At 41.1% G+C, this 18,546-nt stretch overlaps 1 protein-coding gene across 5 annotated transcripts in view; it reads right to left on the reverse strand.

Annotated features, from left to right (window-relative positions):
* TENT4B (terminal nucleotidyltransferase 4B) overlaps positions 1 to 18,546 on the reverse strand; it is a 74,994-nt gene that overhangs the window by 24,055 nt on the left and 32,393 nt on the right. For 3 of the 5 annotated variants that reach the window (XM_053210509.1, XM_053210510.1, XM_053210508.1), the window contains exon 2: positions 11,505 to 11,576. The exons of the other annotated variants lie outside the window; for them this stretch is intronic. In XM_053210509.1, the coding sequence (XP_053066484.1) occupies positions 11,505 to 11,576 (72 nt within the window). The remainder of the gene's footprint in view (positions 1 to 11,504; positions 11,577 to 18,546) is intronic. 5 annotated transcript variants of the gene reach the window in all.

The raw sequence follows: 18,546 nt of genomic DNA on the forward strand, positions 1-18,546 counted from the left end.
ACTCTGCCCCTCCCCAACTTGCACTCTCTCTTGCTCTCAAAAATAAGCACTAAAAATAAACAAAAGGGGTGCCTGGGTGGCTCAGTCGGTTAAGCGGCCAGCCTCGGCTCAGGTCATGATCTCGCGGTCCATGAGTTCGAGCCCCGCGTTGGGCTCTGTGCTGACAGCTCAGAGCCTGGAGCCTGTTTCGGATTCTGTATCTCCCTCTCTCTGACCCTCCCCTGTTCATGCTCTGTCTCTCCCTGTCTCAAAAATAAATAAAACGTTAAAAAAAAAAAAATTTTTTTTAATTTAAAAAAATAAAATAAATAAATAAATAAAATTAAAAATCTTTAAAATAAGACTACTCTGAACATTAATATTCCATGGAACCATCTCCCTATTTAGGAAAAACTGGTTCCACAGGTTATCCGATTTCTTTTACTGATTTGCATGTGCAATATTGGATGAGGGAAAGAGGAACATGGAAAAAAGGAGGGCCATTAAAGCTAAAACAAACTTGAACAATAAGAACACAAGAACCCATCTCACGTCAGCCAAGGCCATCTCCTTCCCACACTGAATACAAACATGACTTCCTCTCTTGCCTATATGTAACTAGCTGCATGTAAAATACTTAAAGACCTGAATGTGAAATCTTAGTACATTTAGGAAATCAACTTCCAGTATAGCTTTTACATAATCTTGGGGGGACTCTATCTCTATGGACTTTTACTGTCATGGCACCATGTATATCTAGGTGCCTAAAGAATCCGGAAGGAACAGAATCCCATTTTTGGAGTGCCCACTACATACCTGGCACACTTTATTAAGGTCAGCACAATGACCTAATAAAGACTGGAGACTAGAGAAACTTTGTAAGCTTGCTTTCACAAATTAACAGAACTTTATGCCTCTGAAATCCTCCACTTACACAGGGGAATTTTCAGTTCCTCCCACATCGGGATCAAAACTCAGTATGATTAATTAGTAAATACAGCTGAAGGCCTCATATCCAGTTTCTCATTTTAATTAGAAAATATATCTCTTGATCAAAACTCATGTATGACCAAAGCACAGTGCCCTCTATTAGGACATCAGTGGAGGATGATGTGAGTTGGAAAAGTGAGCAAGAAAGCACACCACACCTCCTCTTTACAAAGGATAAGTATGTAATATAAAAGCAATATAAAGTGTGTGTCACTATGTAACTGGAAAGGATGCCATGCTCCAAAAAAGAATGAGAATCAAAATTAATTTGCTGGGGTAAAATTTACATTGACCTCAAAATTAATGGTAACACAAAAGTTTAATGTGACAAAGAAAGAGATATAAACAAAAAAAGTTTCTGTATTTTAAACACTACAACGCACAATTTAAGTCAAAATAGAGAAGTGAAAAAAATCACTTTTGCTCTGAGATAAGCTCTACCAGAGGAGAAATGCTAGCCTTTCCAAATTATACAAATTCCATAATGCTTATCATATGGCAAGGGGAAAAAGGTTAAAAAAAAAAAAAATGGCCCTCAGAAAGCTCAATTTCTTGCTATAGAAAAGGGAAGAACTTGTTTTCACCTGGACTGCCCAGGGATGGATGTGAGCAGCTGAGGAGTTCAGCACCCTTAAAGCCAGAGGCAGCCTCCCAGATTCATCCCAGTCCAAGGCAGGCAGAGGAGCCCCCGCTGGCCCCCACTGCAGCTCACCCCACATCCGTTCATGGGCTAACACCCGTTAACTGAGGGACACCTGCTGGCCTGCAACACGCCTGGGCCACCTCCACACATCTAGGTCCAGCTTTTCAGTTTTCAGAATTGAAGTCCTCATTAATTATTAACTTCAGACTCACATGAAGGCACTGGCAAAGTTCTATTTAATTACTGTCCATAACAAGATACCCACCCCCCTGCAAAAATGCTCAGGTTAATAATAACTAATTTTGACAAAGACATATGGAAAAGGCACCTGCATGCTATGTGTGAAGGTATAAATGACCACGACCTCTCCAACAGTTGTTGTATTCATTGATGATAAATAACATTTCTATGAATAATTTTTTAAATTCCCCTTCTTTCATTAAAATCAGGATTCTGAAGAGACACCTGCACTCCCATGCTCGTTGCAGCATTACTCACAATAGCCAAGATACGGAAACAACCCAAATGTCCACGGACCAACAGATAAAGAAAATGTGGTCTATACCTATGACATTATTTAGTCTTTAAAAAGGAAATCTTCAAAGTTGCAACATGGATGAACCTCAAGGACATTATGCTAAATGAAATAAGCCAGTCCATTTATAATGTGTTACCCAAAATAGTCAAACTCACAGAAACGGAGAATAGAATGGTAGTTGCCAGGGGCTGGGGAGATGTTCAATGGGTATAAAGTTTCAATTAGGCAAGATGGATAAGCTCTGGAGTCCTGCTGTACAACAGACCCATAGGTAACAATACTGTACTATGCACTTAAACATGTCTGAAGAGGGCAGATGTCATATTATGTTCTTACTGGAAAAAGGGGGAGGGGGACACAAGGAAACTTTTGAGGTGCTGGATATGTCTATTACCTTGATTGTGGGGATGGTCTCATGGGTGTATGCATATGTCCAAACTCATCGGGTTGAATATTTGCATTAACCAAGCATGGTGTTTTGTATACCCACTATACTTTAATAAAGCTGATTTAAAAAAAAAAAAAAAAAAGTCACTTCCTTGGGTGCCTGGGTGGCTCAGTTGGTTAAGCGGCTGACTTCAGCTCAGGTCATGATCTCATGGTTCTTGAGTTCAAGCCCCATGCTGCGCTCTCTGCTGTCAGCGCAGAGCCCACTTCAGATCTTCTGTCTCTCTCTCTCTCTCTCTGCCTCTCCCTTGCTCATGCTCTCTCAAAAATAAACAAACATCAAAAAAAAAAAAAAAAAAGTCCCTTTCTTTTCGTCCTTCAGAAGCATTTCCACGAGGGAATGATGATATTCACCACAGTATTACCTGGAATACGGAAAAACTGAGAAACAACTCAATGTCCATCAATGGAATCCAACTAAATAATCACAGCAGTACTCACTGACCTTCTCTTAAATTATAGCCAATAAGCCATAGAAAAGAATGAAGTAGAGCTATATGAGCCAATAGAGGAAAATCTGAGATTTGTTAAGTTTAAAAGAAAAAGCATAATGTGTTTCACAAGATTCATTTTATGTTCATTCAAAAGACACACACACACGTTTCTATCTTCATTCCAAATTTTCTAGGAGAATTGTTAACAGCAATTACCGATCACCTTAAGGACAGGGCATGACAGGACAGTTAGGGAGACTAAAGGTTTTTTTCACATCATGCTGTACTAGTATATGCTTCTTTCTAAACCACCAGTGTATATTTGTTTGTCTGCTTTTCTAAAGGGGTTATTATCAACTTAAAGAGCTTATAGGCCATTTGTCATTTTTAAATATTTTCCCAAGTGTGTGTGCGTGTGTGTGTGTGTATTTCCCCACACCCCCAACCCATAAAACAGGATTTATATACCATACTGTTTACTGTGATTAAATCTAGTGAGTGAATTGGGGGTGGGTGGGGATTCCCTTTTTTTAAATGTATACATTTATATAGTCTACCTTGCAAAAAATACATGCATATTAATTCCCATTATGCGTGCGTGCGCATGCATGCATACACATATATTTTAAAAAAATTTTTTTAAGTAAGCTCTATGCCCAATGTGGGGCTTTGGGCTTGAACTCATGACCCTGAGATCAAGAGTTGCATGCTCTACCAACTAAGCCAGCCAGGTGCCCCATGGTTGTATATTATTATTACTTTTTTTAAGTTTATTTTATTTATGTATTTATTTTGAGAAAGAAAGGCACAAAGAAAAAAGGAGAGAGAGAGAATCTGAAGTAGGCTCCGTGCTGTCAGCACACAGCCTGATGCAGGGCTCAACCTCAAAAACCCATGAGATCATCCATGAGCGGCAACCAGCTGGACACTTAACCAACTGAGCCACCCAGGCGCCCCAGCCCACCACTGTATATTTTTATAACAAGATCTTTATAACAATTAATATTCGCTGAAGAAAACTAACATTTAAAGGAGAAAAAGACTCAAGTATCTAGCCTCACACATCAAAAGGTTATATACCTAGTCACTGGAGACCCTGAGCAACTGTAGAAGGAACTCAGGGGTCAGCCTGTGAGCAGCACTGACCCCTGGGGACAAAGAGGGACCCCAAATTCACACACACAGCAACAGACACATGACACAACATTTGGGAAGCTACTACATGCCTGACACAGTATGTGTATTGAGTTTCTGTTGGTGTCTGACTCACCCTTTCTAGGGATTTACAGACTTAGATGTGTGTGTATACAAGACAAGTTTCTGGAAGAATACACAAAAGCTGCTGCAGTCCTCTGGGGAGGGGGGACTCTGAGGTGCTGGGATTTATATGCTGTACAGTCTGATTTTTCTGAAATGCACGTAGGCACCAAGAGACATAACTAACAGCAAGCCCCGGGGCGATCCTGGTGCAGTCTGAACATCTTCAAGGAGGCTCTAGAAGCCGATTTTTACAAAGAAATTGCCACACACACACACACACATACACACACACACACACACACACACACACTGGTGCTCCTGCATTTCCAGCTGCCAGCTAGACACCCCTACCTAGATGTCACCACAAAATCAATGAATCCCAAACTAAATTCCTTATCTTTCTCCAAAACCTATTCCTTCTCCTTGTGTTTTCCTCCTTGAATTACTGTTTCCCCAAATGGAAACTTCAGTCTTTCCTGGTTCATCCTTCTTCCTCATCCTCTGGAGCTAACAGGTCTCCATATGCTGTCCCTCCTACAAACACACACAAACAAAAAACTTCCAAATCAGACTGTGTGCTGCCTTACAGCTCCAGTCCTTTCTCTCTCTCTGTCTCTCAGTGCTCAGACTCTACAGCAGCCTCCAAACTGGCCTCCCTGCCCCTGGCCTCTCCCTTCTTTAGGCCATCTTCCACTTCCTCAACCGACTTGCTTCACCTCCAAACTCCTTATCAGGACACTTCCTACCTTTTTAGGCTCTTCTCCCCAGTATGGCCACCAGAACTTCCAGGCCTTCTCAAGAACCCTAATCCTGCCTGGGCAAGACTGTGTCTGGAAGACCTTCTCACTCAGCCTTTGAGAACTCAAGTGTTACCTCCTCGATCAACTTCCCAGACACGACATTCCTTTGGATCCTCTTCAGTGCTTCTGAACCGCTCTGGTCCAGTCCTGCTTCCCGCCTAGCAGTCAACCCCAGAGCCATTACCTGCCTCCAGGCCTCCTCATTTGGACTCGGCTCTCCTGGCTTCATTCGGCTGTGTGCCCAGATCCAGGATGCAGCACAGAAATACCTCTTTAGGAAGGGACCCTCAGATCACTGGTGTACATCTATCCACACCCACGTCCACATGGTGATAAAAAATGGCGATTATATGCCTTAAAATGAGCTCAGTACCAGGATCCAAGGAGAGGGACACCCACACAGTGTGGGTCAAAATGTCAGAACAAGAAAGGAGGGCAATTTGGCCCAAGAGCTAGAGATGTCCATCAGAGGTAAAGATGGCTATTCTACTTTGTCAAATGCAGCCTAAGGAGACAAGTCTGCATATGCACTGAGATACGGCTACAAGAAAATATCCACGGTGAACATGTAGGTTTTTTTAAAGCCAAGGCTTAGAAGTATTTCAAAAGTGGAATACCTTATTATCTTAAATTTTAAGGTCTGCACCATGTGTATGATCTTCTACAATATTGATAAGGATACAGTAACGTTGCTTGAAAAAAGCCATGCCTAAGTTAGGAAGATCACCAGTATCAAAGCTAAAGAAAAAGCCCTCTATCTCTTCTATTTATTGACAAGAAATATATTCATACCCCCAAATAATTCTCACTGTACTCTAAAGACGTAAAAAGAGGGAGAGGGGCATCTGGGTGGCTCAGTCAGTTAAGCGTCTGACTCTTGATTTCAGCTCAGGTCACAGTCTCCCCGTTAGTGGGTCTGAGACCTGTGTCGGGCTCTGCACGGACAGCGTGGAACCTGCTGGGGATCTTCTCTCTCCCTCTCTCTCTGCCCCTCCCCGCACTCTCTCCCCCCCCAAAAAATTAATAAATAAACATTGAAAAAATAAATAAATAAGGGTGCCTGGGTGGCTCAGTCGGTTAAGTGTTCGACTTCGGCTCAGGTCATGATCTCGCGGTTTGTGAGTTCGAGCCCCACTTCAGGCTCTGTGCCAACAGCTCAGAGCCTGGAGCTTGCTTTAGATTCTGTGTCTCCCCCCTCTCTCTGCCCCTCCCATGCTCATGCTCTGTCTCTGTCTCTCCATAATAAATAAATGTCAAAAAAAATCAAAAAGAAAAAAAATAAATACAAGGAGGGAGAAAATATGGATGATGGCATAAAATTATTCAAAAGGGAAAACGGTCTACGGTCTTACTTCTGCAAACTTTGCAGGCATTTAAAACTGTTACTCATAGTTAAGGAGTGTCCCGTTTGCCCTGTCAACCCCTTCTTGGTTAGGACATGGGAGTGAAAGTGCAGGGAACAGATCCTGCCTCTGTGTCCTAGAGTATAAAATTTTCATTTTTCTTCATCTTTTCGGAAGCGCTCATACCTGCTTTTCTAGAAATGAGAGCATTCCTTTCGATGCCATCGTCTGTTGCTCTCGGTTTCTGGAGCACAGCTTTATTAGGCCAGTGTTTCAGAAGGATGGCTTTTTCATTTCATTTCCTCTCTGTCCCTTCGCCCTTTACTGCTCTGAAGAGAGATAATGAAAACCATCTGACTTGTTTCCCCAAGACTCTTACTTTTGACACCCTCCCCAGGCACTACTTTCAAGCAATTATAAGGTAAAGGAGAAGAGAGAAAAAAGGGAAGGACTTGCTTTATCTAATTCAGCCATTAAATTCTTTCCCCTTCCAGTAAAAATTCTGAACAACTCCGTGACTCTGAGTACATCTAAGAAAATCGGGACAACGCTGGGAAGCTCAAAGAATAGTTGATAGCATTCCCTAAACGAGATCAAATATCTTGAAATAAAAGTTTAGTTATTAAGTTTACTCCCCAAAGGGGAGGTCTTCAAATATTTGCTGAGTGGAAAAAACAAATAAATGAGGTTGAATCTTTCCTTATTGGCAAGGTCCAAATGCCAATGAAAGTAGTTCACTCTACAGAAGTTTGTTACAGTCTTAAAGAGAACGATAGAGTGTGGATGTGTTTACATGCAACTCTGATACCAAAATTTTCCTTTTTATTTATTCATTTATGTATTTATCTTTGATGGAGGGGCTGGTGTTTAAGAACAAACACTGCTCTATAAATATATAAGCACTGGGAATGTCTTCCCCTGTGCTGGGGTTCTGATAAAAAAGGCACAGAACCAACACAGGGGTACCTCACTTTCAAGGACTACTACTCATGAAAATCCAGATATCTAAAACATATTAGAGGTGACTATTTGCTTAATAAAGAATTTATAGCAAACAGGGTAAACTCCTGATGCACATTTAAAGTACTGTAACTATGGACAATGATTACCTTGGCTAATGGACCTGGGAATTAGCCTAACATGGAGAAAGGCTTCCATAATCTACTGCTTTTTTTCCTGAACTGTTGAGATCTTTCAGATAAGTATTGGTATTGTTCACAGAACTTTTTTTTTTTTTTGAGAGAGAGTGAGCATGTGAGCCAGGGACAGGGGCAGAAGGGAGGAGAGAGAGAGAGGGAGAGACAGAGAGACAGAGAATCTTAAGCAGGTTCCATGCTCAGCCCAGAGCCTGACACAGGGCTCAATCCCATAAACGCTGGAATAAGGCCTGAGCTGAAATTAAGAGTTGGATATTTAACCGACTGAGCCACCCAGGTGCCCGTATTGACAGACTTTTAAAGTTGAAGTGAAAAAAATGAAAACAAATGGATTTCACAAAGAATTTTACACATTCACAGAAAACCTACTGTACGTCAACCTAGGGTAACTTTATGAGGTCCTATATTCTTTCAGAATTACCAATATAATAAACTCTGAAACAAAGAATGGGAATTTACAGCTGTTTGGAAAAGTACGTGGGGGGGGGGGGGACATAAAAATCACCTATAGCTCCACCCCCTCTAACAGAAGCAAACACAGCAGGGGGTGAGTATGCGCCAGACATATACATTGCCAAACACCTGCTGCAAATTGCTTTCTTTACTCCACACAGCACGTTAGAGTCAGTGGACAAACACAGTGGTCACCTGATACTGTAAGGAAGAATCTTCAATTACCACGTATTATTCCAGGATATGACTATACCATAATTTATTCTACCAGTCTTTTATCGCTGGGCATTCAGGCTGCTTCCAATTTTTCACTACTATAATTAACATGATAACGCTACCTTTGCACATAAATCTGTAATCAACCCTAATTTTTCTCTTAGAATAAATTCTTAGGGGGGAAAAAAAAGAATAAATTCTTAGGGGGCACCTGGGTGGCTCAGTGGGTTGAGTATCCAACTTGAGCTCAAGTAATGATCTCATGGTTCATGAGTTCGAGCCCTGAGTCAGGCTCGTGGCTGTTAGCACAGAACCCGCTTTGGATCCTCTGTCTCCCTCTCTCTCTGCTCCTCCCCTGCTTGTGCTCTCTCTCTCAAAAATAAATAAACCTTTAAAAAAAAAAAAAAAAGAATAAATTCTTAGAAGTGGAATCCCCTTGGTTAAAAGTTATAAACAGTTAAAACTTTTGAAGAAAATTTCCAAAATACCCTCTACCAGAATGGACGCTGATGTAGCCTCCCACAGAAATACATGAAGACCCTTCCCCAAACTCCACAGCAACGGGAGGTATTTTGGGTTTAGTCTTTGATTCCTAATATGGTTAGAAATGTTCTCCATGTTTACTGAACATTGTATTCTTTCTTTTTCAACTCATTTCAATAAGCTATTTGATGGAATTAACACAGTAGCTTAAAGAATATCAGTTGGAATCCGACCTGAGTGGGGGCTTTACGTCTCCAGGCCCGTGTCCCATCTGGGCAGTGAGGATCCTGGCACTTATCTTGGCAGGTTTCTAGAGGGATTCAACAAGAGCACGGGCGGGATTTAGCACAGGGTTTATGGTTTACTTAAGTACATAGTAAACCCTCAGTACATATCATCTATCACTAATTCTCATTAACAAATATTTGTTGACTACTACAAAGTGGGAGGCACTAAGCTAGGCACTGAGATACTACATTGAATAAGGCAGACATACCCCCAGCCGTCAGGAAGTTTATGGCCTATTGGGAATTAACCTCTTTTTTTTTTCTTTAATTTTATTTTTATTTTTTGTGTTGTGTTTGTCTTATTTTCTTTCTGATGCATTAGCGTTCTTTCCATATTATGGCTATTCACCTTTTGCCACAGACAGCAAATACACTCCCTGTTAGTTTCTCCATGTTGTGAAGTTGCTTCAGTGAAGTTGCTTCATAACTTATACTTATGAACCTTTATCTAAGAGGAAGAGACAGCTAAGGTAAATGAACCTAACTAAAATAAGAAAGGTCAACTCACACGTAACCTCACTGCTGGGAGGCACAAGAGAGTGTAGAGGAGGTGGTGTCTGAGAGCCCCACGCCCCGTCTACAGGAAGTGGCTCCACTTAACGCGGCCAGTTGCTGCCACATAGGAATCTGAATCCATTGTTGCCAACACTTCCCATTTTTTCAAGATAAGCCAGAAATCCTGACTTGTAGGTAAAAGTTTTATTTTACAATCCTAGCACGGGGGCCCCTGAGTGGCTCAGCTGGATAACTATCTGACTTCGGTGCAGGTCATGATCTCACGGTTTGTGAGTTCGAGCCCTGCGTCGGGCTTTCTGCTCTCAACGCAGAGCCCACTTCAGATCCTGTCTCCCTTCCTCTCTGCCCCTCCCCAGCTCGTGCTCTCTGTCTCAAAAATAAACACATGAAAAAACATTTTTAATTAAAAAAAATAAAATTCCTGCACAATTTTCAAAAGATAAATTACACAAGACAAAACAGTGTAGGCAAAATAGAGTACGTGTGTGCAGTCTGCTCCAGTTACTAGGCTATCGGCCTGTAGTCTCTGCTTTTCAGCCCTCCTTTTTCTATGTCTCAAAAGACTTTTTTTACTTTGAGATTAGAAAAATATCTGACTATAAGGAGAATGAGAAGACCAGCCACAGACTGGGAGAAAATATTTGCAAAATACACAATGTGATAAAGGGCTGGTATCCAAAACACACAGTACAAATAACTCTTAAAACTCAACAATAAGAAAACAAACAACCCAATTAAAAAATGGGCAAAAGACGAATAGAAATCTCACCAAAACAAACAAACAAAAAAAACAAAACAAAACAACAAAAAACCCACCACAGATGCCAAATGAGAGTATGAAAAGACACTCGACATACGTCATCAGGGAAATGCAAATTAAAACAACAAGAAGACGGTTCCATATGCCTATCAGAATGGCCAAAATCCAGAACCCTGACAACATCAAATACTGGTGGGTGGGTGGGTGGAGCAACTGGAACTCTCGTACATTGCTGGTGGGAATACAAAATGGTACAGTCACTCCGGAAGGCAGTCCGGCAGTTTCTAAACACACTCTTACCATAAGATCCAGCAACCATGCGCCTCAGTATTTACCCAAATGAGCTGAAAACTTGTCCACACAAAACCTATAAACAGATGTTTAGAGCAGCTTTGTTCACAATTGTCAGAACTTGGAAGCAATCAAGATGTCCTTCAGTAAACGACCAGATAGAAAAACTACGGTACATCCAGACAATGAATATTACTCAGTGCTGAAAAGAACTGAGCTATCAAAGCCATGAAAAGTCATGGAAGAAACTTCAATGCATCTTACTAAGTGAAAGAAGCCAATCTGAAAAGGCTACATACTTTATGATTCTAACTACATGACATTCTTTCTGGGAAAGGCAAAACTATGGAGACAGTAAAAGGTTCAGGGGTCACCAGAGGCTGGGGGAGAGGAAGGGATGAACAGACAGAGCACAAGATTTTCAGGGCACTGAAACCACACTGTATATTATAATGGTGAATACAGGTCATACACCACCAAGGGTGAAAACTAATGTAGACTATGGACTTCGGGTGATACTGATGTACCAATGCAAATTCATTGATTGTAATAAATGTACTCCATGCTGGTGGGGAATGGGAAGAAATCTCTGTACTTTCCACTCAATTTTGCTGTGAACCTAAAACTGCTCAAAAAAACAAAGTCTATAAAAAAAGTTGACATCATTTCTTCTAGTTAGTTTTTTTCCCCTGTTTAATAATCACTTACTTATTTGGAATTTTACTGAATATGGTCAAAGGCAGGGATGTAATTTTTTTTTTTTTCAAATAGTTAACCAAGTGTGCAGCACCCTTTACTGAATACTCCATCCTGTTCTTAATGACTGAGTATACATTTGCCACCCCAGTCTGCCAATACTCTGCCTCCACCTTCCCCCAGTAATTCTGTCACCCCGTGCCGCACCCACCTTGGGAACAATTCCTCTCCTGATTGTTCCATGTGGTTCTGGTGAAACTGCACAGCAGAGACAGCTGGAGTCCTGGATAGAACTGGCATGGGTGACCCTGTTAGTGCAGCATCCCATGGTCATGGCCCAGGGACGGGCACATGACCCCAGCAGCACACACGGCGTCCTTCCTTAAGATTTTACATACTGACAGCAAGAAAGGTCATTTTCTTCCTTGACCTCTGCTGTAAAAATAGAAGCCTGGAAGTGTCAACAACCACACCTCCTTTTCCTCTAAGCTGCAGAAAGGAAGCCCATCAGCAATAGGACAGAAAGGAGCCAACCCTGAGAAACAAGCAAAGTCGGGAGAGAGAGGGCATTTGAGCCTCCTCTGGAGTCACCGAAGCCAGTTATCACCCCAAGGGTACTCCAGGTACTTGACAAAATAAATGCCTTTGTTTGTTTTTTGCTTAAACCAAGATGATTGATTTTCTTTCTCTTGCACTTGAAAAAGTCCTGATTTATACACAAAGCCTTTGTCTATATATTAAACTCATGCATAGTTGGGTCAGGTGTTAGGCTTTCTTTTCAGATCTACTGCTATTTCTATCTATTCTAGGGCTCAGATTACTCTTTAAAATTCTTGTATAAATCTATAAATACCTGATAGTACAAAACCAATCCTCCCCCAAACTCTTAGTTTTCAAAGTGTTCCTCGCTATTCTTGCCTGTTTATTCTCCTGGATGCTCTTCAAAATCATTTTAACAAGTCACTCTCCCCCGTCAGAAAAAATTCACGGGAATTTTTCTTTGAATTACATTAATTAAAAAATTAACGAGTTGGTTTAACATCTTCAAGTATTCTATGTCACCACTGTAACGTTTTTCGTTTTCTTCATATTTCTGGCATTGTTTTAAACTATTTTGGGAGTTTTGATGCTGTAGTGAGTAAAGTCTTTTTCTTTTTTTAAATTATATCCTCTGTTACACAGCAAAGCTATGGACTTTTGTATGTTTATTTCATAATCGACCAATTTTCTAGCCCTACTTCACAGGCTAGAATTACCAAGATAAGGCCAAATAATATAAATAATTAACAGACAAATTTCATTTAAGCCTCCCTCAGTAAACTTATTTTCAATAAACATGTGTTATACATTTTGCCAGTATAAAGCAACATGGTAGTATCTTTCTTTCATTATAACAACGATGACAATGACTAAAAATAAAAGCCACAACTCTAAGTATGTGGCTTCCCTCTAAACAAATTTTACAAAGAAGCCAGTAAAATACAGTTAAGAAACAAAAATTCTTTAAATCAAACAGAAACCCACAACCCTAATAAAAAAAAATAAAAATAAAATGTTGGCTCCTCCCCCCACCCTACTCCTAACTAGATAATTTTCTTAACAGAATAGCAAACAGAACAAAATAGAAACAATACATCCGATACTTTCATTGAGTGGCCAACCAGCATATCACAGGAAGACCTGTTTGCTGGATGTGCATAAAATTTAAAACATTTGATTATAAAAATGATCTGGACCCCATACTGTTCCATCAGGTTAACTCTCTCAGACCAAATTTATTTTAAGTACAGTAGCTCTCTGTTTACCACCTAACTTCTCTCGAAGATCGGCCTAAGTCCTTAGCGGTCCCAACTCTCTGCAATGCACTGTCAAGTTCTTCGACACTATTTCTTCCACTCCAAAGTGAGGCCTGAGAGGACGGCTATTTTAAGAGTATTTCTAATATGTCTACACTGGGCCTCACACAACTTTATCACAATAATGCTTACTCACCAACCGTGTTAAGACTCTCACTGAATTTATCCCTAATCCCTGAAAGCAGTTTAGAGTTCTTAAGAACTACAGACAAAACAGATCTATTAGCCTGCGAAATTAAAGCATATGTATTATATACACTTTGCATACGTACACATTTTTTGGAAGACATGAGTACTTTGATAATTTTAAAAGGCTTGTAATAGTAATAAAATAACGTTGCGATTATTCTTCACTCACAGAAGGTGAAATATGTAAGTATTGCCAGACTTTCATCTCTACATGCTAAAGCTTTAATAATGGTAAAAATATGCTATATCACCATACCAGACATGATTTAAAGCTTTTCTGGGGCGCCTGGGAGGCTGAATCGGTTAAGCCTCTGACTTTAGCTCAGGTCATGATCTCACTAGTTTGTGGCTTCGAGCTCTGCTTCGGGCTCTCTGCTATCAGTGTGGAGCCCGCTTTGGATCCTCAGTCTCTCTCTGGCCCTCCACTGCTTGGCATGCACGCACGCACATTCTCCCTCTCTCTCTCTCAAAAATAAATAAACGTTAAAAAAATGTTTAACTTTCCTTTTGGTTTCATAACTCTGGACCATCATGTGCACACCCGTAGCTGTGCAGCATCCTTTGGATCAGCCTGGGGTCTGAATATGCCCTCTGGGGCTTTGCTATCAGCTCATTCTTACCTTGCCATTCTGACTGCCGCCCTTTCTCTCTTTTCAAGCTCCTATTCCACTTAATACAGGCATTAAAAAAAGTAAACTCACGAGAGCTTAAGGGCTCGGCTTCTCCAAAGAATCAAGCTCCCAGATCTGGTGCAAGGCTCTGAGAGCTACACAGACAGGACCAGAGTGCCCTGTGGAGGGGCCTTGCCTTGACAAAGCATCTTGCTTCTGTATGGTACTCCATATTTTTCAAAGAGCTCTTATCTATTCCCTCTTTCAATCACCTACAATAATTCTGTGAGGCAGGCTTGGCAGAAGTTACTCGAGCTAAAAGAATTTTTTCCTTCTTGGATGGAGAATAATTTCCCTAAGCTCACACAGAAAATCAACAGCAGAACCAAATCCGAAAAACAGGTCTCCTCACTGGAACACGCCAACCATTAGGATCAGAGAGGTAAACTTACTTTCAAATCCCAGCTAAAAGTTTTCCAGCTGAGTGACCTTTCAGAATTTACCAACTTCCCTCCGTCTCAGTGCCTGCATCTGTAAAACAGGGACGGTAATACCCACCCAGCAGCTCAGTGAGGCCCCCAGCCTGCTGCCTGGCACCTGGTACACTTTAGAGCCCTACTGACCCCAGGTTTCAGCTGCCTGGGGTCTTCATGAACTCACACACACACACAAAGGCGATGACAGGGTACCCAAACAGCAGTCACTTAATATGGCCCAATCCTTCTCAGACCTTGTTCACCTTTCTCATCTTACCTACATTCCCACAGACACTTATGGAAAGCAAAGATGTGCCAAGAACCATGCCAGAAGTTAGCTGGATCACTTAATCTTTGTTACATAAGGCACACATCCCATCTGGGATTCCAGCATCTGCTACTCTGAGCTTACTATTCTTCCTTTCCAGCAGCCTGACTCCCTTAGCCCTTGGCCCTTTGCCTGGAGCAAAAGCTAACTCCAAAGTGTTTCAACAAATAACCCAAGTATCACAAGAGTTCCACAGCACCTCTAATACCCACTAATTCCTTCATACCACAGATCAACAAACCACACCCACAGGCCAAACCCAGCCCATCCACTTCCTACTTCTGTACAGCTCATGAGGTAAGAATATCTTTACTTTTTTTAATATTTATTTTTGAGAGAGAGAGAGAGAGAGAGAGAGAACACAAGCAGGGGAAGAACAGAAAGAGAGGAAGAGAATCTTAAGCAGCCTCCAGGAGGCTGGGGCGGGGGGGGGGGGGGGGGCGGGGGGAGAGCGGGGGTGTGTGTGTGTGCTTAATCTCATGAACAGTGAGATCATGACCTGAGCTGAACACAAGAGTCAGATGTTCAACTGACTGACCTACCCAGATGCCCCAGAATATTTTTACATTAAAAAAAATTTTTTTAATGCTTATTTTTGAGAGAGAGAGAGAAAGCCGAGTGGGGAAAAGGCAAAATGAGAGGGAGACACAGAATCCGAAGCAGGCTCCAGGCTGTTAGCACAGAGCCCGATGTGGGCCTCGAACCCACGAACTGCATGATCATGACCTGAGCTGAAGTTGGCTGCTTAACCATCAGAGCCACCCAGACGTTCCTGTTTTTACATTTTTAAGCGGTTTCAAATCAAAAGATGAATAACATTTTGGGACAGGTATGAGTTAAATGCAATTCAAATAACCGTATACAGGGGCACCTGGGTGGCTCAGTCGGTTAAGCGTCTGACTTCAGCTCAGGTCACAATCTTGCGGTCCATGAGTTCGAGCCCCGCGTCGGGCTCTGGGCTGATGGCTCAGAGCCTGGAGCCTGCTTCTGATTCTGTGTCTCCCTCTCTCTCTGCCCCTCCCCTGTTCATGCTCTGTCTCTCTCTGTCTTAAAAATAAATAAACGTTAAAAAAAAAATTTTTTTTAAACAAATAACCGTATACATACAAAGTGTTACTTGTATAGCCATGCTCATCCATTTACATATTTTCCATGGCTGCTTTCATGTAGGACAACAGCAGAGTTGAGTGGTTGAGACAAGGGCTTAGAACCAACAAAGCTTAAAGTATTTACTACCTTTACAGGGAAATGCTGCTGACCCCTGCTCTATATGTAAACTCTATAATATATCCAACAATAACTTGATAGATCAAGTCTACCGACTTACATCAAGTACTGCCGTGCACTACCTTGTCCATGACTTTGGGGGGGGGGGGGTAAATAAATCTATACAGTTAGACTTACAGTTTTTATTTATTATTATTTTTTAGACATAATTTTTAGAAGTACTATAGTAACAATGGTCTCCTCAACATTTTCGGTGCTCCCATCCCAGTTCATATCAAAGAGTCAACTAAGGTCATACTTGTTACTTATTAAAAAGACTTACGGGCACCCAGGTGGTCAGTTAAGTGCCTGACTTTGGCTCAGGTCATGATCTCACCCTGCATCAGGTTCTGTGCATACAGCTCAGAGCCTGGAGCCTGCTTTGGATTCTGTGTTTCCCTCTCTCTCTCTGCCCTCCCCAGCTCGCTCGCTCTCTCTCTCTCTCTCTCTCTCTCTCTCAAAAATAAATATTTTTTAAAAATTTGAAAAAAACTTAGTGTTAAGTGCTATGTGTTTGCCTATACAATGACATTTAATTATAAACTAAAATTTAAAATACATATTTCAAGTAGCCATCAGGATGGCACCTATCAAAAACAAAAACAAAAACAAAATAATAGGTGTTGGCAAAGATATGAAGAAACTGGAACTCATCTTGCGCACTGCTGATGGGCATGTAAAATGGTGCAGCTGCTGTGGAAAACAGTATGGTAGTTCCTCAAAAAGTTAGATATAGATTTACCATATGATCAGCAATTTCACCTCAGGGTATATAGCCAAAAGAACCGAAAGCAGGGACTCAAACAGATACTTGTACACCCACGTTCATAATAGCATTATGAGCAATATTCCAAAGGGTAGAAGCAACCCAAGTGCCCATCAACAGATGAATGGATAAACAAAACATGGTATAATACGTGCAATGGAATATTGTTCAGCAACTAAAAAGCAACTAAAAAAAATTCTAACATGTGCTACAACATGGATGATCCTTGAGGACTTTATGCTAAGTGAAATGAGCCAGGCACAAAAGGACAAATACTGTATGATTCTACTTTTCTTAAGGATCTAGAGTAATCAAGTTCCCTATCATTGAGACAGAAAGTAAAATGGTGGTTGCCAGGGACTGGGGGAGAATGGAGATTAGGAAGTTAGTATTTAATGGGTACAAAGTCTCAGTTGGGGAAGATGAAAAAGCTCTAGAGGCAGACAGTAGTGCTGATGACTGCACAGCAGTGTGAGCATACTTAATGCCAGTGAACTATATACACTTAAAAATGGTTACAATGGTGGGGTGCCTGGATGTCTCAGTCAGTTAAGCATCCGACTCTTGATTTTGGCTCAGGTCATGATCTCAAAGTTCATGAGTTCGAGCCCCACCTCAGGCTCTATGCTATCAGCATAGAGGCCGCTTTGGATCCTGTCTCCCTCTCTCTCTGCACCCCCCTTGCTGCCCCTCCCCACTCTCTGCCCCTCCCCCTCGTTCTCTCAAAAATAAACATTTAAAAAAAATGGTTAAAATGGTAAATTTTAAAGTATGTGTATTTTAACATAAGTTTTAAAAATTTAGCTAACCAAAAGACTTGTCATTAATAAAATATGACATACACAATACAATAGATATAAAAAGGAATGAAGTACTGATTTATGCTATAATATATAGATGAACTTTGAAATCACCAGTCACAAAAGACCATTTATTGTATGATTCCATTCATATGAAAGGTCCAGAACAGGTAAATCCACAGAGACAGAAGCAGATTATTGGCTGTCGGAGCCTAGGGGGGCGGGGGGAAGGGAAGTGACTTCTTAACGGGTATGGGGCTTATTTGGGGATAAAATGTTCTGAAACTACACAATGGCAATCATTGTACAACACTATGAATTACGTGCCACTGAACTGTACTCTTAAAAATGTTAATGACGGTAAATTTATTTTTGCGTATTTTACCACTATTTTAAAAATAAAATAAAAAATTGCACTGTTCAGGGGCCCCTGGCTGGCTCAGCTGGTAGAGCATGTGACTCTTGATCTTGGGGTTGTGGGTTCGAGCCCCATGTTGGGTGCAGAGATTACTTAAAAATAAAATCTTTAAAAAAAAAAATGCACTGTTCAAAAAAAAAAATTGCCAACAGCTCACTTAGACAGCAAATAGCTAAACAGCAAAGACACATCACTGAGAACTAGGCCCTAGCCTACTACTAACACAGCAATATGTGTTATGTCACATAAATGCTATTAGTCTGGCCAAAAAGTGGGGGGGGGGGGGGATTTTCTTAATAAATGTAATTCTCTGGTTATTTCTTGACACAAATTTGGAAAACTATTATATTGTTAATAGGAAGATTTCATCACGTCCTGGAATTAGATTAGAGCACTACTTCATGTCACACACAGACGAGAACAGTTTGATTTTAGATGCTATATATAGGAGTTCACGCCAGTAAGAAATGAGCTACACACTGGAACACTGGAGAGAAGGCGTGAAGGTGATCTCTTCACAGGAGGCAGCCCAGGGCCCCAGTT

The sequence above is a fragment of the Acinonyx jubatus genome, chromosome E2, assembly GCF_027475565.1.
Source record: "Acinonyx jubatus isolate Ajub_Pintada_27869175 chromosome E2, VMU_Ajub_asm_v1.0, whole genome shotgun sequence".
In the NCBI taxonomy this organism is placed as follows: Eukaryota; Metazoa; Chordata; class Mammalia; order Carnivora; family Felidae; genus Acinonyx; species Acinonyx jubatus.